The sequence below is a fragment of the Lynx canadensis genome, chromosome E1 (assembly GCF_007474595.2).
Source record: "Lynx canadensis isolate LIC74 chromosome E1, mLynCan4.pri.v2, whole genome shotgun sequence".
Classification (NCBI taxonomy): domain Eukaryota; kingdom Metazoa; phylum Chordata; class Mammalia; order Carnivora; family Felidae; genus Lynx; species Lynx canadensis.
The window spans coordinates 12,271,770-12,291,454 of NC_044316.2; the positions used below are offsets into that span (position 1 = coordinate 12,271,770).

General features: G+C 56.1%; 1 protein-coding gene across 1 annotated transcript in view; it reads left to right on the top strand.

Moving 5' to 3' along the window:
* The first annotated feature begins 13,999 nt into the window (after positions 1 to 13,999).
* The window catches only part of MAP2K3 (mitogen-activated protein kinase kinase 3), a 29,639-nt gene continuing 23,953 nt past the window's right edge, over positions 14,000 to 19,685 (top strand). Inside the window, exon 1 of the mRNA XM_030295228.1 lies at positions 14,000 to 14,234. Within this exon, the coding sequence (XP_030151088.1) occupies positions 14,186 to 14,234 (49 nt within the window). The 5' untranslated portion in view covers positions 14,000 to 14,185. The remainder of the gene's footprint in view (positions 14,235 to 19,685) is intronic.

Here is a 19,685-nt window from a genome sequence, read left to right on the forward strand (position 1 = left end):
ATGGGGAAACTGAGGCCTAGGGAGAAGGAAGGAGCCTCCTCTTTTTGCCACTGATTTACCTTCCTAATTCATTTTCCTTATCCAGTGTGCGAGTGGGTGTTTGGGCTGGTGGAGATAAGTCACTTCCTCTCTCCTGGCCTTTTCTTTCTTCCTGATGGGTTCTGTTAGAGTCCCATCTTACAGAGGTGGAAACTGAGGCCTAGAGAGGGGAAGTGACTTGACTGAGTTGCACATCAAGTTGGGCAGGGGAAGCTGGTCCTCAGGGATTCCTGTCTTCCTTCTGTCCCTAGACAGATTCCTTCTGTCCCTAGAGCAAGAGCACTCACTTTCGAGTCAAGAGGCCAGGCTCTGCCTCCAGCTTGGCTGTGTGACCTGAGGGCTGACCTAACTTCTCCGAGCTATAGTTTGGGGTGAGAAGGCTCCTGGTCTGCTGCCCTGTGAACGGTTAGAGCTGTCATATGTCCCCCTCCCCTGCAGTCCTTGAAATCTCAGAATCCCCAGCTGTGACACCCACCCAGCCTGCCCCAAAGGGCCATTGCCGCCTCCTCTAGTCCTTCTCTTCCCCAACTCCAGACCCCCCAGCTGCTATTCCCCCCCACCCCCCAGCCTCATCCTCACTCTCTGTGTGTTGGGTCCTATCAGGGCTTGGACCCATGATGTCACCCTTCTGAGCATTGAGTCTCCCCGCACCTCCCCGCCCCCGCCCCCTGCTCTGTGCTGCTCAAAGCTTTTTTTTTTTTTTTTTTTTTTTTTAATTTACGGACTGCCTTTCCTCCTCCTCCCCAAGCTTTTAAGGTATAGTTTACACCCCATAAAATTAATACATGTAAGTGTAATTTGGATGATTTTTGACAAAAGCGCACAGCTCCGTTACTACCATCACGAGCATCCTGTAGAATATTGTCTTCACTCCCCAATTTTCCTCAGGTCCTTTTGCAGCTAATCCTCCCACCCCAAGTCCCTGGCAACCACTGATCTGTTTTGCGTCACTGTAGTGTTACCTGTCCGGATGGCATACAAATGGAATTGTATCCAATGTCACCTTTTGTAGTGCGGCTTCTTTGACTCAGCATAATGCACTCGAGACTCAGCCATGTTGCTGCCTGTATCTGTAGCCCATTCCTTTTTAGTTGCTGCATAGTATTCCATAGACGGATATGCCATAATTTGTTCTTCCATTCACAAGTTCATGGACAGTTGGGTTTTAATTATAATGCAAAAATATGCTACTGATATTTACATACAAGGTGTGTGTGTGTGTGTGTGTGTGTGTGTGTAAAGAAAGGTTTTCCTTTCTTTTGGAGTGGAATGGCTCGTAGATAGGTGTATATTCAATTTCATAAGAGACTCACAAGCTGTTTTCTGGGGTGGCCATACCATTGTGCATCCCTGCCAGCAAGGTTTCTGCGGATCCTGGTCAACACTTGGAATTGTCAGTGTTTTAAATTTCACCCATTCGAATGGGTGTGTAGTAGAACGTCATTGTGGTTTTAATTTGCCTTCCCCTAGTGACTAATGACGCTGTTTTCAGCTTTTCACGTGTTTATTTGCCATTCGTGTCTCTTCTTTGGTGAAGTGTCTGTTTGGATCTTTTGCACATTTTTTATTGGGTTGTTTGTTTTCTAATTTTTGAATTGTAAGACTTCTGTGTATATTCTGGGTATGAGCCCTCTATCAGAAATGTGTTTTGCAAATATTTCTTTTGGGCTTGTCTGAGGATTAAATAACATCGTAAATGCTCAGTAAGTGGGTGTTTTATCATTACTATTCTTATGACTAATGCTACTTTATTACTCTATTTTGTCCTTGTGGATAGAACAAAACCTCATGCCTCTCGGGTTGGAACTCCCAGTGGCACCAGCCAACGGAAGCTCCCCAGGGCCCCCAAACCCAACACTCAGGTCCCCTCGGGCTGCAACTCCCGGAGGGAGACATAGCCTGTACTGGAGCCCAAGCATCTCTGTGTTGTTTGTTGCTTATAAAATTCACTTATCAAAACCAACCAGCTGGCCTAGGCTGCTTGGCTGGGCTGCTCCTGGGAGGGGAGGGTGGCCCAGAAGAGACCTCAGAGATACCCTCGCCCGCCCTGCCCTGCCCATGAGGCAGAACCACATCCATCCCCGTCTCCCGCCCGCCTCCAAGACTCTGGTGTGCCGGGCATGCTCGGACATGCTCCCTCCTTCGAGCTTCACCACCGCACCCGGTATCTGATTTCATTTGCCAAGTGAGGCCCCTGAGGCTTGGCGAGCCCATGCGGCCGCCCCAAGTCCTGCAGCCCAAGAAGGGTGGCACTGAGACACCACCGCGGGCTCTCTTGCACGGGCATGGGCGTGTGCACGCACTCGTGTTCAGCGTTCACTCAGCTCGTGCACACTGCCAGCCTGGGCCGAGAACACCTGGAGGCAAACGGTGACTGTTTCCTGAGCACCTCGCAGGTGCCGAGCCCTGGGCCTGAGGGAGTTATCTCGCTCGGGGGAGTGGCTGTTGGCCCATTTTACCGATGAGGCAACTGAGGCTTGGAGAGACCAAGTGACTCACTCGTCAGAGTGGCAGAGCAGGCTTTGCTCGCAGGCACGCTGTCACCTCGGCCTGAGTGCTGGACTGCTGGGCCCCACCGGGCCCACAGCTCTGTCCCTTCCGTGGGGCCCGCCCCAACCTGTGTGGCCAGCTGTTCTGTGCTGCTGGGCACAGTATGTGCACATCCTCACTGACCAGCACGATACCGCTGGGCAGTCCCTCATGCCCTCCCCACTTCACCTTGACATGCCCTTCAAGCTTGTTGACTGATACGCTCCGTCTCCAGACCCTTCTCCATGCCGTGATGCTTCTCCGGCTGCCCTCCCCACCCAAGCAGTTTATAAAAATGGCTTTATTCATTAAAATCTTCCTGGCGGGAACAGGCGGACTCAGACACCCTGCTGGGGCCCCCGGGTGGGGGGTGGGAGGCCACGGGGCAGGCATGACCTGGCTGTGTTAAGACGCAGGTGCCCTTCCTTCGCCCTGGCCACCCCCTTTCTGGGACTACCAGCCTCAGATATCCTGGCACGGGGGGAAAAGTTGTTTGCGTGAGGACGTTCGTTGTAAATGGGAAGTACTAGAAGGCACCCAAATGCCAGTCAGCAGGGGGCCTGCTAAGTGCATTATGGTCGACATGCGGTGGATTTTTTGCAGCTGCAAAACGGATAAGGATGCTCTCCATGTGCTGAGATGAAGGGGCACGCAGGACCGAAGGGGGATGTTAAGTCACAAAGAGACGTGCAGGATCCTGAGAAAAGCCCAGATATTGCCTTGTCCGTGCAAGGATGCGGGAACACTGAGTCCCTGGAGGGTGCCCAGGTGGCTGGGGGACAGAGGTGGAGACACTATTCACTCTCACACCTTTGCCCTTTTGAATTTTGAACTGAAATTTCCCCCTCCTCTGGGAAGCCACCGCTGATTCCACAAGCTGAGGGTGTTGAGTAACTTACGGGTCAGGATAGGCCTCCCCCCTTTGCTAAATCTGGCTGCCCCACCGGTTCTTGGGAAGTGCCTCCCATCCACTCATCGCCTGTCTGTCTTTGGGTCAGACCAGACACCCCTGAGGGAAGTCCTGGCCGAGGTACATCCTTCAGGGGAACCCACCTGTCCAGCTCAAGACCCTAGGAGGCCACTGAATTGGCCCAGATCCTGAGGTCTCCTCCTGCCCCTGGGCCTCAGGAATGGGCTGATTCTACAGCCAAGCCTCTGTTGAGCGATATGTGCTGAACACATTCTAGTCCTCCCCTGACTCTTTAAAATGAGTACCAGTAAAACCTCCTCTTTACAGAGGAGGAAACTGAGGCTCACTGAAGAGTTACAAAACCCCAGAACTCGCCTGGGGTCATGCACTGGTGAATGGAGGGACGCTTGGCAGCCTCTTGAGGGAGACCGACCGTCCGTGGTTTTTCCACCCTGGGGGTGCCTTTCTCTTGCCCTTGAATGAGGCTGGGGACCCAAGATGCATTAGGCCTGGGCTTGTGGGCTCCAATCCAGCATGAGGAAGATAAGCACAGGGTTTTCGGGAACCCAGAGGAGGGAGCAGTAATTCCTCCTGGAGCGGCCGAGAAGGCTTGGGGGAGGTGGACTGGCGCTCAGCCGAGAAGGACGAGATGGCTGTCAAACCCTTCAACTCCACATGTTTCCCACCAAGTTCACTATCTTCTCTTCCCACACCTGCTGCCCAGCCCGGTGTTATCTCTGTGATTGGCACCCTTCCCCTGAACCTGTGGGAGGCCCGAAGCCTCATCACTCTGGCCTCCTCCCTCGGCCTCCACCTTCTTCCTGCCAGCCACTGAGGCCTCTGGATCTTTCTCAGATTCTGCCACCATGTCCCTCACTCCTGTCCCATCTGGACTTGTCTCAGCTCCTCACTGGAGAAGGAAGTCCCCACCAGGGGCCCTGCCCTAGGAGTGGCTGACACACTGGGAAGTGTGGTAGGTGGCTCTGTGGTCACCGTCCACAGTAGACTGCAGAAGGGCTGTGGAGGTTTTATAAAAATGGCTGCAAGTTCTCCGACATTCTTCCCATGGTGAGCCAGGGTCTATGTCTCCGGTCCTTAAAACTGGTAGGGCTGTTTTGACCAATAGAGTAAGGCAAAGGTGACCCCGTGTGACTTCTCACACTGCATCAGAAAGGGCCACACAACTTCCACCTAGGTCTCCATCTGCCAGGCCGGGAGGAAGCCGTGGCCACAGGAAGAGGCTATGTGTAGGTGCTCCCGTTCAAAGACCAAGCCGGGCCCAGCCCTGGAGTCCTCCTGGCCCGGGTGCCCAACACGGAAGTGAATGGGGCCTCGTGGTGAATCCGGCTGAGGCCACAGATGTGGTGGGTCACACGCAGGCCACCCCTGCTGTGCCCTGAGCGTGATAAAATAGTTATTTGACACCACTGAGTTTAGGGGGCATTGGAACTGAGTTTAAGGGGGATGATTTTAGCAGGAAATAAGCAGACGGGGTGGATTTTGTGGCTTTCCCTGTCTCTGACCGTCATTCCTTTCTCAACACATATCTGCTGGGACTTAGGAGGGGCTGGGGGCTGGGGAGGCCATGCCGGCTTAGAACTCGGCTCAGGGTCAAACCCTAGAGGCACTGTTTTTCACTCCTCCGTGAAACACTGGGGCTGGCTTAGAACCAAGGAAGTCTTGCTGTGTCCCCCTTTGCCTCCCACACACTGCTACACACACACAGCCTCTGATACCACTAGATTCTGGAGTTTTGGGACGCTAGATGCTGTCAGGTCCCGTGAGGCTCTCAGTTTGGGTATTGCGGGAAGGCTGCTCGTAAGAGGTGGGATTTGAGCTGTAAAGAACAGGCAGGGTTACAAACAATGATGACATTCTGTTTGTTTACATTAAAATATCAGATAAACATTGGCTTGGGGGACATATAAACCGTGACATATTGAATATATGTGAAAAACAACACCTGGTTCTTACAGAAATGTTTGACAGAAAAGCATAAATAAGGCAACACATTCCTCTTTGCCACAAGTCGCCATGGCCGAGCTGTCGGGAATATTTCCTTTTTTAATTTTTTTTTTAAAGTTTTCTTATTTATTTTGAGAGAGACAGAGAGAGTGAGTCGGGGAGGGGCAGAGAGAGAGGGAGGGAGAGAATCCCAAGCAGGCTCCACACTGTCAGCGCAGAGCCCAATGCAGGGCTCGAACTCACAAACCACGAGATCATGACCTGAGCCGAGATCAAGAGTCAGATGCTTAACCAACTGTGCCACCCAGGCGCCCTGGGAGTATTTCCTACATTCCTACTGAGCAACGTGAACCAGGCAGCAACTTTTGGCGAACTTTCCCAATGGCTCGAGCAAGGCAGAAAACAGCCAGCAGAAGGGAGAGTTCCTACCACGACAGTGCCCTCGCTCCCTGCCCCTGCACAGTGTCTAAGGACGAGGTCACAGCAGCCACCCCTGCAGCGGACCCAGATCTGAGCCATTCCCAGAACAACGCCGTGGCTGGGGGAGCACCTCGAGTGTGTGAGACCAAACATCCTTCCTGCCGTTTCTGGGTTCTCCCCAGCCCCAAGCACACGCACTAACCTCCAAAGCCGGGGCAGTGGAAATTCATCCCTAGGAGGAGGGCTGAGGAAGCCACTTGTCTAAGCACGTCGGGGGCACGGTGGCCGCCTGCCCACCAGATGTCTGAATCAATCTCCGTCCTTCACTGGGGCCTCCCCCCGGGAAAGATTCTTTCCACTAAAGAACGTCTGCAACCCTCCAAAGGACAGTTTCCCCAGGATGGACAACCTGAACACCCTTTCTCCCCTTATACCGGGAAGATGTGCAGTTGCCGGAAACAGACCATTTGGAAGGATGGGATGGCTGTGGACTTGACCTGCAGCAGGGGCAGGCTGGGGGTGGCGGCCAAGGGCATTTCAGGCAGGGGCGCTTCCCCAGCACAGGACTGCAGGCAGCGCCCTGACTCTAGCCTGGAAGGGCACAGCCGGTCCTAGGAGATCCCTCCCGAGGCCTCTTAGCGTGGGGAGGTGGGAAGCCCTCAGCGCCACGCAGGGTGCTGTCAGGGACAGACCCCGTGCTTGGCTTGGCTTGGATGGCTGTGCCGCCCCAGTGATCTCCAAGGCAGGCCCCTTAGAGCGACCCTGGGCTCTGAGGTCGCCGCCCCAGCCGAGACTGAGCCACCACGCAGCGGCCTCCCTGCCGGGGTCCCCTCTGGTGGGCACGTATGTCCCTTTTTGGCCCGCCTACAGCAGACCCTGGCCGGGGGTCTCCACCGCGCCCCCTCCTCCCAGGCAGAGCCGCCTTCACGGGAGACGCTGGAGACCACCAGACCCTGGTGCCCAGCCTGCCAAGGGGCCCCGTACCCGGGCACAGGGCATCGGATGGCCTGCCCCGACTCCACGCAGAGAGCAGGCAGCGGTCAGGACGGGGGTCAGCTGGCCCTTCAGCGGGGGCGCGGCTGCAGCACTGGGCCCAGCTGCGGAGGAGGGTGTGGGGGGTCTTTATCCCCAGGGCTCTGGCGAGGCACTGTGGCTTTTCTGGGGAGCGTGTGGCCGGCAGGCCTGAGCGTCCCGAATGACTGCTGATACTCCAAAATGATTCCATTTTGGCCTTCCACGGCCTGGGCCTGCTGACCCCTAACCTCGTGCCCTTCCAGTCCTCTACCCGCTCCCGCTGGTACTATGCTCTAGACCCACGGGCCTTTTGTTTTTCCTGAAGGTTTCCGTTTAATTTTTATGAAAGCAACACATATACCTAGGGTTAAAGCTAGACGGCATTACGAGGCTTGTAGGAAGGACAACAGAAACCCGGGAGCTGCCTGCTCCCGCCCCTGACAACGGGAAGTGGGGAGGTGAGCGTGGACCGTGTGCCAGGCTCTGTTCTGGGCACTGAGGACACAGCGGCGTCCCAAACAGACCAAGTCCCTTCCGGCCACAGTTGATATTCTAGCGAGACCGCCTCCAACCCCTTTAGCTCTCCTCATCTCTCCATGGCATGCTTATATTGCTATTCTTTTTCTCTTCAATTTTAGACAGTAGCTGGTAGCTTCCAAGGATTTCGTTCTTTTACACATGGACCCGTGTACTTCTCCCCCCCAAGCACTCAATCTGACGTCCTCAAATTTTTGGATACATCAGTGTGTGGTGTTTACAATGTTGTGATTAAGTCAACATTGTTTCCAGCTGCGCTGCTGTAGCCCATTAGGACTAAGTTTTCTATTTTGTGTTATTTGTGTTGCCAGGAGTTAACAATTGACTGTTTTCCCTTTTTGTGTCAAGGTGGGTGCTCAGGGGATCCTTTCAAGCTGGAGGCTCATGACCTTTGTCTCCGGAAGTTGGGAGGCACAACTGCTCCTTTTACAAACTTTTTTTTGTTTTGATGTTTATTTGAGAGAGAGACAGAGAAGGAGGGTGACGAGTGGGGGAGGGTCAGAGAGAGGGAGAGGGAGAGAGAGAAAGAGAGAGAGAGAGGGAGAGAATCCCAAGCAGGCTCCGCTCCATCAGCATAGAGGCCAACGTGGGGCTTGATCCCACGAACCATGAGATCATGACCTGAGCCGAACCAAGAGTCGGACGCTCAACCAACTGAGGCACTCGGGCGTCCCTCCTTTCACGAACTCTTACCTTAGTTTGTTTCCATTCCCACCTGCCCCTCCACCTCCAGAAGGACCTGGTGCCTCTCAGGCTGAGTGTTTCTAAGAGTCTGGCATGTCCGTGGTCTGGTTTCGGATTGGCCCCCTCCTCTGAAACCCCTGATTTTACTCTCCTCCACTCTCTAAGTTGGTTGCTATTTGTCTATTCATTTTTCAGCTTCAAAAATGTTGTGGATTCCTCTTGTCCCTGTCATTGACTTTCTTATTCTCTTTGTCCTTGTGAATTGTGCCTTAAGGATTTATTTATTTTATTTCATTTTATTTTATTGTCCTTGTAGAGGGGTTTTGGGAGGGAAAAGAGAAAAATATCCCCATTCAGTTCATGATTAACTAGAAGTCCCCTTCACCTTTCTCTGAGCTCCTACTGTGTACCATGGACCATGTTCAATCAGCTCCTACCCTCAGTTTCACATGGCTCTTTTTTTATCCCCAAGTCTGAGCTCAGAAGGTACTTCCTCCAGGAAGGCCTCCTTGACCACTCTGTCTAATGGTGCCTCTCTGCCACGTCACCTGCTTTACTTTTGTTCATAGCCCCACTATTTGAAATTATTTTATGTATTTACTTTCATTAATGCATTGCCTTCCTTCTCAACCTCTCCCAGAGCTATGCTCCACGAAGGCAGGGACCTTGTATATCTTGTTCTTTCCTGTCTCCTCAGTCCTTAACATGGAGTCAGGCCAAAGTAGATGCTCAGGAAATATATGTCAAATGGACGCTCAGGAAATATATGTCAAATGGATGGATGGATTTAAGTTTGGAATCTCCAAGAGGCAAAGTTCAGCATGACTTAAGGAAGAAGATGGTAATGGTCAGAAGTTCCTAGGAACGGAAGACACTTCCAGTGAGGGCATGAGACCCTTGTCGTAGGAAGGATGTAAGTCTAGGCTTGGGGATGGCTGAAAGGGCACAGAAGCATTGAAAGAGAACAGGTGCGCTAATCTTCAAGGCCTGAGACACGTGGTTGGCTCAAGGTCACTCAGCTCCTTCCTGGGGGAGTTAGGATGCCCTTTAGATTCAAAAGCAGTCTTTGCAGGCAGATATTGGGGTGTTATGCAGCTTGCCTCTCTCCTCCTTGGTCAGGCTGGGCAACTTGCTTGTCTCTATGTTGCACTCCTCCCCATACCCTGGTGATAAGACAACTCCGACGTCCTGGGTTCTAGATAACAAGCGTGAACCTTCTAGTAAAATGCCTGATACACAGTAGGCTGTCCTGATGATCTGGGTTAAACGTCTGGTTTCATTCTTCCTGGCACTGAGAATCAGGAAGCTGCTTGAAGCCTTGGGCCTCTGCTTCTTTGTCTGTGAGATGACGTCTAACCGTGCTGACCTCGCTGGGTCACGTTAAGTCTCAGCCTTGGAGTGTGACAGGTGTCCCTCAACACGTGTCCCTGCCTCCTGGGCAGGAAGTGCCACTTTTGAGGACCTGGGGACACACAGGCTCTGGACTGAGGCTCCTGGGTGTCCAGAGCCCCTGAGCCCCTTGACATGTTCCTGGGACGTGATGTGCTTTGAGGGATTAGCACACAGTAGGTGCTCTAAAAATAGTACCTGCTGTTTTGCTAGCAGAGTCACTGAGCTTGTAGGAGTTCACCTTCTGATACTTGAGAGTGGTGACAGTGTAAACAAGGGAGGTGAGCCCCTGCCTTCCCCTCACCATTCTCCTCTGTACACTGTAACTTCAGAGCCTGATTCTGAGTAACAGGCTCCCACCTGCTGCCCTACTCTTCCCGGGGAACTTCCTACGGCCTTGAAGCACCCGCTGGCGCTGTGCTGGGCCTGAAGGACCCAGTCCCAGCTCCCGCTTTGGAGGAGCGCAAGTTCGACGGAGAGGCAGATGGGGGTGCGGCCACTGGCAGAGCCAGGGTCCTTGATGAGAGGGCTGGGGTGGAGGTGCAGGGGGTGTGTGTCAGGGAAAGCCTCCCCTTTCGATTTCACAACTGGGCCTTGAAGGAGGGTAGGAATGCATCGGGTGGAGAAGGCAGGGAAGGGCCTTCCTGGCCAAGGGAACAGCTTTTGCAAAGAAAGGTTTAGGGAGGAAACTTGGGCTGGCAGTGGCTGGAAGGGGGAGATGACTGGGGAAGTTCCCCACTTAGGGAGCCCTGGCAGGTTTGGGACATGGGCCGCCGTGTCTTTTGGAAGGCGCTCTCTGGCTGTGGTGTGGAGGAACTGGGGCAGGAAGCAAAGCGAGGAGGAGGAGGAGGTGAGAGGGTGGCCGATGCTGCCAGGGCTCCGTGAAGTGACCGGCAGGCGTCCGGCCACCATGCCAGAAATGTCACCAGAGGGCGCTGTGTGTCAGCAACCTTGGAGGCCTCCGCTGGTGTCAGGGTGGTGTGGGCACAGCTGTGCCTGTGGGCTGTTTCTGCAGCTGTGTGGCCACGTCCACACTCATGGTCACACTTGTGTCCCTTGCTGTGTTCCTGTGTGCAAGGGTATTTGGGGTGTGTGTACTTATACAGGTGTGAAAGGGGGCTTGTGGGGTTTTGTGTAAGAGTGGGTGAGAATGTACAAGAGATCCATATGGGTGAGAACAGGGGCCCCCATCTCCCACTACTCCAGCCACACTGGTATTCCCCTAGAAGCCATCCACCTCAGAGTCTTTGCACCCGCTGTTCCCCCTCCGCCTGCGTGCCTTTCTCCCGGACATCCTCATGACTCCTCTCTCACCACCATCAGCTCTGTGCTTACACGGCACCTTCCGTGAGGCTTTTCCGGCCCTCCATCTTTCGAAGTACGGCCCCCACACCCAGACTCACTCCCTGTCTCCCTCCCCTCCTCTGTCCCATAACACTTCTTATCCACTGACAGACTGCAAGGTACTTAGGCATTTTGCTTGTCTGGTTTGCCCACTAGACCATCACCTTCCCGAGGGCAGGGGAGTCGTGTTGTGTCTGTCTGGTTCAATTGTCGTGCCTTCAGTGCTAGGCCCGGAGTAAGTGCTCAACAAATTGTTGTTGAATGAATGAATGAGTGAGCTTCCCCAATCCTGGGTTCAGACAATCGTCTCTTTCCAGTCCTCTGCCATTCAGGTCCCTCTCACCTCTGCTCCACCCACCTCCTAACCCTCTTCCCTCCCTGTGTCTCAGTTTCCCTGAGTCTACCGACAGGGGGTTTGGGACTTTTGTTCTCAGAGTCGGGGTACGAGGCAACCTGTTGTGACCCCATCAAACACCCCTTCTGGTTTCTGGGGGATCGTGGAGTCCTTCAGCCTCACTGTGCTCCTTAGAGGCGGAGGGTGGCCCGCAGATGTTGCAGTGACTAGCCGGGAAGAGAAGAAGAAGCCCTCCCGTGGTGTTTCCGCCCGTGGCAGCAACGCAGCTCTGCGCCCCAGTCTGGCCCTCATACGTGGCCCCTTTGCCAGGGAGACTCTTTCTTGCTTCTCTGCCTGACAAGCTCCTAGGGATTCTTAAAGGTCCGTCTCAAAGTCACTTCCTCTGAGGAGTCTTCCCTGACCTCACCCAGGCGGTGTCTGGCACCTTCCTGAGACTCTTGCTCGGGCATCTATTTATAGCGCCCCACACGGAGTTTTGTGATTCTTGGGCTGTCAGGCTCCCTGACTAACCGTCGACTCCTCCAACTGAAGGGCCTTGTCTGAGTCATATGGGTGCCTGGGAGGCTGGCACGGGACTGGAGTCACCTCATCGATGTCTGTGGCGTGCTTTTCATCCTCTCTTTGTTCATTCCTCAGGTACTTATTAGGCACCTACTATGCACCAGGCCCGGGGCTGTGCATCAGGACTGCGGCAGGGGATGAGTGGGCAAGATTCCTGCTCAGGAAGGGCCGATGGTCTAGAGGGAGAGCTGGCTTAAAAACAGAGCAAATAGGAAAGGCATTGGTGGCCCGAGCCCGTGCAAGAGAATAACCGCGGATTTGGGGGCATGACCGGAAGGCCTTTTAGAGGAGTTCATTTATGCGGAGGCTTGCAGGCTGGAAGGGAGCCCCCCCAGAATCTGGGCGGGGAAAGGTGTCCAGGCAGAGGAGACGGCGAGGGTGAAGGCCCTACGAGGCAGGACCGGTACTGGCATGTTCGATGGACAGCACTAAGACCCTTGAGCCTAGCAAGGAACAGAGAGGGCGAGGGGGAGTATGGGAAGCATGCAAGTCCAAGTGGATGGCAGAGGCCTGAACCTAGAAAACCCGCCGGACCAGGCCTGCGGTCCTGGTAGGGAGGTAGCTGCTGCTGGGTGCCCATTTTCCAGATGGATAAGCAGCAGGTTCCGAGATGAAATGACTAGCCCAAGGTCACATGGCCCCATTTGGAACAGAGCACTCCAGACACCAGGAGTGGTAAGGCTGAGGTGGCTTCCTGGAGGAGGTGGCCCACAGTATATTTCCTGGGCACTTAGGAAGTGTCAGGCCCTAAGCCGGATACTTCCAAGCCTCAGCTCATGAACTAATTTCAGAGGGCCTCACTGCCCCCATGGGACAGGTAAGTAAACTGAGGCATGGAGCTGTTCCATGACTTCTAGTAAGTGGCAGGTTGACACTCAAACCCGTACCTGAGTCCACAGATCATGACTTCTGTCCACTTCCTGGAAAGGGTGAGTGAGAGACACAGGAAGAGATAATGATAATTATACATATCCCCCCCCCTTTTTTATCTCATCGGGCCCTCTCCATCACTGTGTGGGTGGGGCTCTGCAGGGGTCACCCCTTTCTACAAATGGGCAGACAGAGGTCAGCTCCCTGCTCCAAGCGTTTCTAGCAGGTGGTGGAATCTGCTTCCCTCACGTGAGGTCCCTGGCAGGTCACACACTCATGCCTGCCCAGAGGCAAGGGGCTGACCCCTTGACCCTTGCCAAGCGCTTCCTGCCCTCACTAGCCCATGGCTTTCCATCTGAGTCACTTGATCCCAGGGCCAGATTGGTCAGTGGCTCCTAAAATGCCCCTAGACTCCATGTGGCAGCACAAGGGAGGACTGGTCTGTCTGCATTATACCTTATACAGTCTGTACATATAGACTGAGGCCCCAAGAGCAGAGAAGAGAAACACCTTACTCCCTGCCAGGTAGAGAAGAGGGGCAGTAAAGACATGACCATGAATGCTACATTTACTGACCTCTCGCTAGGTACCACAAAGTTCACCACTGTATCTCCACCCATTTTCCGGTGCCTGAACACATCAGGCCCTCGGTGGATGTTTGCAGAAGCAGGGAATAGACGTGCGCACGCCAGACACCGTGCTTTCAGCGTTTTACAACTTTCAGTCACCAATGATAGTCCGCTAAAGCCCGGGTCTCCTTCTGACCAGCGCCAGGAGGCAGGGCTGTTACGGTTGCTTTTTCACACAGGCCAAACCCGAGGCTCAGGGGTTACCTGACTTGCCCAAGGTCACCGGCAAGTAAGCATCTGAGCCCAGGTCTCGCCCAGGGGACGCTCTTTAACCCCTGCACAGCACTTTGCCTTCCCGCTCCCGGGGGCCCCAGCCCCGCCACCCCAGTATAGCTGGGGTTTTTTCCAGCTTACGCACCCCAGACGGGCCCACAAAGCTCACTGGCAGAGCACGACTGGCCTGGGAGAGCGCGGGGGCGGGGCCTAGAGCCTGACAGGCGCCAGGCGCGCTCAGCGAGTCCCCGGGAGTGGGCGGGGCTTGCGTCTTGACAGGCAGCGGGAGGGACACCGCTCCAGCCTAGGAGGGGACAGAGCCTGAGCGGGCCTGGGTTTCCCGGGCGGGGGGCGGGGCTTGACAGACAGTGGGAGGAGCCCGATTTGGGGCCAGCAGGGGCAAGGCTTGTGCGTGACAGGCAGGGCAACGCCGGCGTTGGATAGGCAGGGGACGGGCCCTGGAGACTGACGGGCCAATCGACGCGCGGGGGCGGGGCCGATGTCGGCGCCGTCCGGCCGGGGCCCCAGCGGCGCTGCCCAGTCTGGCTCCGGCACCGCCCGTCGCGGACGCGTATTTGCCGCCGCCGCCGCCGCCACCGCCGCCGCCGCCTCTGCTCCGCCACCGCGCCCGGGCCCCCTGCCCGCAGCCATGAGCGCTCTCCGTCCGCGTAGAGCCCGCCGTCCTCTCGATTAGTTCCTTCCGCTGCCCCTGGACCCGCCTGCACCATGGAGTCGCCCGCCTCCAGTCAGCCCTCCAGCATGCCGCCGACCAAAGGTAGGAGCCCCTGCTAGGGGGCGCGACTTGACCCCCCGCCCCCGCGCCCAATCCGGGCCCGGGCTGCGAACCCCGACCTCCGTCTGTGTGATCCCATTCCATACCTTACCGGGGACCCACGCAGCACATCGGCCCAGAACCCGTCCCTATTTGGGTCTCGGTCTCAGCTTAGACCTCACTTGGACCCCCAGTTTAGGCCTTGGGACTGCATTCGGGCCCGAACTCAAGCTAGGATCTCCTTCTGATTATTCTGATTACCCCGCTCCAGGTCAGAAACCTCACTCTGATCTCCTCATTTAGGCCTTAACTGCACCCAGAACATGAATTCTCCCAACGTGGGTACCTCAGCTGGATTTAGGGGGATTCACTGTGATCCTGCACCCAGCCGCCTCCCCCCTCCTTCTCCGTCCACTCCCTGGTCCCAGGGCTGTAGCCAGACTGGGATTTAACTGACACCCCAGCAGTGCTGCCCTGCTGGGGAATCACTGTAACCACCCTCCCCCCCCTCCCCCCCCCCCCCCGCCCCCACCATGTGAGTGCCTTGGCTACACTCCAGCTAAGAACTCTCTCCTCTCCCCTAACTCTCTCCATCCTTGTAGGCCCCACATTGCCCCATCCCTGGTGGGCTTGCAGCCCTGCAGCCTTGTCCCCCAGGAACCTCTCTTGTCCTCCCAGCCTGCCCTAACACACAGCGCCCTCTCCATCAGCTCTCCTTGTCTTGACTTGCAAGTTTCTCTCTGCACTTGGGGACCCCACCGCTTTTTGCTCCCCTGTGTCTCCAGGATTGATCGATACCAGGCTTGTCCCTGCTGCCTCTGGGTCCCGGGCCAGCTACTACTAGGCCGGCGTGCTGGCCGTGCAGTGGGCTTGCTCTTGTCTTCTCCAAGTAGCTGGCCTTCCTGGAAATTTTTGTGAGGTGGCGGCTGCGGGCGGCAGCAGGATTTGTCATGCGGGGTGGGGGTGGGGGTGGGAACTTGGAGGGTGAAAGGGGGATTTTTTTTTTTTTTTTTTTTTTTTTTTTTTTGCAGGAAGAGGAAAGGATGTTTTTGGCATGTGGGAGCCTCAGCAGGCTGGGCTGTGTAAGAGTTCCAAACCGGACATAGCTGTAATGAATGGGCTGCCTCCTGGCTCTCTAAACCTGCTGCTGCCTCACCCCAGCAGCAGGAGTGTCTGTGGGCCTCAGTTTCCCTTATCTGCAAAATGGGAGTAATCACACCTGCCTTGTGTGGCGTTCTGGATATGATACGAGGTAGCGAATACTGGAGAGTTTTAAGCAAGCATGGCTGAGGAGACAAGGAACTCAGCATGGTGCCTGGCACATAGTAGAAGCTTAGGGAGGGACAGCTGCTGCACCCCGGTTTTACCATTTTTCTTGCTGGGAAGGCCTCAGTCTTGCAGTGTCAAGGCCTTGCCTCTGTTTGCAGCTGCAGAGTGAGGTGGAGAAAGGTAACACATGGCACTTAATGGGCCTCTGATCAGAGGTTGTTCCTACCTCTCTTTCTCTGGTGGGGCCCCGGCAGCCAGAGGGCATGTGGGGTCCTGGGGAGGGCACGGGTCCTTCTCTGCCCCTGCCGCCAGCGGCTGTGGTGGCTGTGGGCCAGAGCCCTGCTGGCCCGGTGGGCAGGGTAATTACGTCTTACGTAAGTGGGAGGCCGGATCCCTGACCGTTGCCCAACCACTGTGAGTAACTCAGGAGGCACTCAAGGGGGGAGGTGGCTGGGGAGGGACTTGGACTGCACAGACCTCGTGGAGCTCGAGAACCGGGAAATCATAAGCTTCTCCGTTCTGGAGACCCAGGAAATTAGACATTTCTCTTCTCCAGCTTGGGGTGTGTGCCTGGCTTGGTCAGTGCTGGGGGACTTAGGGCAGGTCCCCCACCTTCTCTGGGCCACAGTGTTTTCATGGGCAGAAGGAAGAGCTCGGAAGCAATGTTTGTCTCTGAATGCCCTTTCAGCTCTTCCAGGGGGGAATGCCTCATCCAAATAAAAGTTAAAGCTGTAGAATTGTGAAGGTAGAGAGGTCACAGGTGTGAAGGGGAAAGGGACTTTGGAGAGGCACTGCTTGGTCCCCGTACGCTGTGTGACTGGAGTCCTGGTGTTGCTCTCTCTGAGCCTCTCTCTGCAGAGAGAGAATTGGGATGAAATTCCATTTTGTGGGTCCAGGTAATAGATGATGGTGGGTGGGTTAGATGGAGGGTCAGGAGCCTCTGCAAGGCCTAGGGACCCCGTCAACCTCTTTGGGGTCTGCGGAAGGATGTGGTGGGGAGCCGCGATACCACCTCACCAAAAACCCTGACAGCTACCACTTATCAAGCTTTTTTCCCTGTTCCAGGTACTCTCTCATTTCTTCCTCACAGCCCCATTTATTGAGGCTCAGAGGTGTTCGGTGCCTTGCCTGGGTCATACAGCTGTGACAGGTGGAGCTAGGGTCCTATCTAGGACTGTCTATCTCCAAAGGTCTCCCCGGTGCTCTTTTATGTTCCATTCTTGTGCTAGATGCTTGAGCTGAGCTGCTGGGTGGCCCCCTCTTCCCCGCCCCGCTGCCCCCTGCCAACCGCCGTCCCACCGTCCCACTGTCCCAGCTAGTGGCACTCTCCATGACGTCTTTGTCTCATAGGCGTCTCCCCCAGGCCGTGCCTGACCCGGGGGAAGGACTGAGCCAGAGGTGATGCCTTTCGTGTACACAGCCCTCTACAGTTGGCACATTTTATATTCACCGCAGTCCGTCCCATTTGACAGATGACAAAACTGGGGTCAGACAAGGGGAGCGGCTGGACTGAGTCCGGAGAGCGGGGATTCTCACCTGGCTGCCCTTCCCGTCCTGGGCACAGGGCCCCCGGCACTGTGCTCTTCTCCACCTTCTCAGAGGAATTTGAACAAAACAGGGCGTGGTTGGCACTTGACCTTAAGGGAGCTTTCCTTTTGACCTTCCTGCCTTGCAGCTGGTGCCCTGCTCCATCCTCTATGCCGCAGGCCTGGGGAGTTTTCCATGAGCCCATGAGACCCCAGGTCCCACAGCCCTGCTGGTCTTCCCCAGTCTCCTCTCGCACATGCCATCTTTGGCTGGGGTCAGAGGCTGAGGGCAGCTGGCACTGGGGCCAGTGGTCAGGGGCACGTTTAGCTGGCGTGGTTTGGGTCTGCTGCTTCAAGCCACGCTTGTCCTCGGGGGTACCACATGTACCCTGTTACCGTCCCCGCTGCACTGTGAGTGCCACCAGTGCGGGCACTTTATATTTGATCTTCACATGGCTCCCGGCTGCCCAGTGCGGGCACTGAGGCTTCAGGAGCACCGTGTCCCGGTCCTGCCTGCCATGGCCACTGTCCCCCCTCAACCCCCATCCTGTCCCATCCCTGCTGTCGGAAAGACTGGAGGGTGACACCTTGGGGACTTCCCCCACCCCTGGCGTGACGCACAGGAAACTCTCTATCAGCCAGCCCGTGGCTCGAGGCCCGAAAGGAGCAAAGTTCTCAGTTGCCTGTGTGGGGAGAGGGCTGGGGCAGCGGGAGGCTTCCGGTGGGTGAGTCAGCGGGCACTGGGTGCTGACTCACCCGCCGGGCATGCCAGCCCAACTGGCTGCTGCTTAAAGGGGCGATGCCTGCTGGCTGGCGGATGGGTAGGGGGCTGTGAGCCCCGACCTCTCAGGTCAACATCTAGCCCTGAGATGGGCATCAGAGGTGGCCCCCTTCCTGGACCTCAGACTGGGCCGGGACCCTTGGGCAGGCCCTCCTGGACCCACTCCCGCCCCGCCCAGGAACTTCCTCTGTTAGGCAAGGGCCCTGCTTCCTCTTGTTCACGGAACAGAAGCAGGTGGCGGCGGCTGTTCACCACCCTTGGCCCAGGGAACCCTCAGGCTCAGATGTGCTGCTGGGGGCTCCGGGATGCGGGGGAGGAGAGGGGGTGCAGGGTTGGCCTGAGGTCCCGAAAAGACAGGGTGGGGGTGCCTGTGGTCAAATCTCAGTTCAGTCTCTTTGCTGTGTGATGTTGGAAAAGGTACATTCACTGCACTCTGTAAGTGATTTCAGTCCCCTGGGCATGGCCTACCTTTCCGATGAGAGGCCCTCCGTTTCCTCACCTGCAGAATGGGAATAGGGACCTCTCCTGTCTTGCTAGCAGCCACAAGGATGGCTGTGGACAGCCTCATTCCACTCTTGCTAAGTGTCAGGTAGTGGGCCAGCAAGACTGTCCTCAGTCCCTAAAAAGCCCTGGCGAGACAGGAAGGGGGTGCAGAGCCTGGGCTCAGGGGGTAGACAGGCCGAGTTCAAATTCTGACTCACTTCGCTGCTTCCTGACTTCCTCATGTGCCCTCTCTGACCCTCAGTCTCCTTTCTGTCAAGTGGGAGTAAACACCCATCCCTTGCAGGGTGGTGGTAAAGATTGGAGATAGTGTTTGCCTAACGAATGGCATCTGCTATTATTTTCTTATTGTTATGGTCATGGAAGGTGTTCATTGATGGATGAATAAGTAGGACCCTGACCTCTGGTGACAGACTCATAAGCCCTGTGACGTGGGACTCTGTGGCTGCAGGGTCCTGTAATGTCGGCAGAATGTACCAGGCCCTTTCCCCACTGGTCCCCGAGCTGGAGCTAGGGCTCCCATTGCCTCTTGGGCCTTCCTGGGGAGGGCCTGTGGGGAACAGAGAGGACTGGGTGCTGGCCTCTTTTTTTCAGGTCCGCCTCCCTTGAGCATAGGGAGGCGTGGGGCAGGGAATCAGGAGGATGGGGACTTTCTAGGCCAGCCCCTTAGCTGGTGGAACTTCATCACTGCCAGGCATGGTGCTGGCTCTGGGGATACAGGGGGTGAGCGAGGAGCACCCTGGCTCTCACAGAGTTCTGCCTGGGGTGCAGGAGGAGGCCTTGGGAGTCATGGTTCTGAGAGTCCAGACCCAAGGCCAAGTGTGTGGGTGGATGGGGGGCCGAGGTGAAGGGGGGAGCAGTTCGATGCAGGGTTTGCCTGGGTGCAGGGCCTTGGTGGCCATGTGGAGTGTGGTCAGGGTCTCAGGCTGGGTGCCGTGTGTCATGATTGGGTCCCAGAGGAGGAACACCGGGGGGCAGCACAGAGGGTGCCACACAGAGAGCCCTCCTCCGCACAGATGGGGGTGATGAGACCGGCCTGCCTTCTGCTCGGCTCCCAGCGTTGGGGTTGCAGCCTCCAGGGACCACCCATGCTTCCCCTTGGCCTTCCTTCTCGGCATTGCGCACACAAGTCAGGCTTGCTTGCCCAGCTGTGTCTGTAGATGCCCTCCCCAGCGCTGACCACGGCAGCCCCCAAAAGCTTCACACAAAGGTCATGAAGAACAGATGGGGCTGGGCAGTGGCAACCCGGAAGGCCCCTCTGCCGCTCATAGACGGCAAGCCCGGGGGCTGTATCCAAGTCGGGAGAGGGTCACCAGGCTCACCCTGAAGGAGCTTTTCTCCTCCCTACCCCCAGTCTCGGGCGCAGGTCCCTGTCAC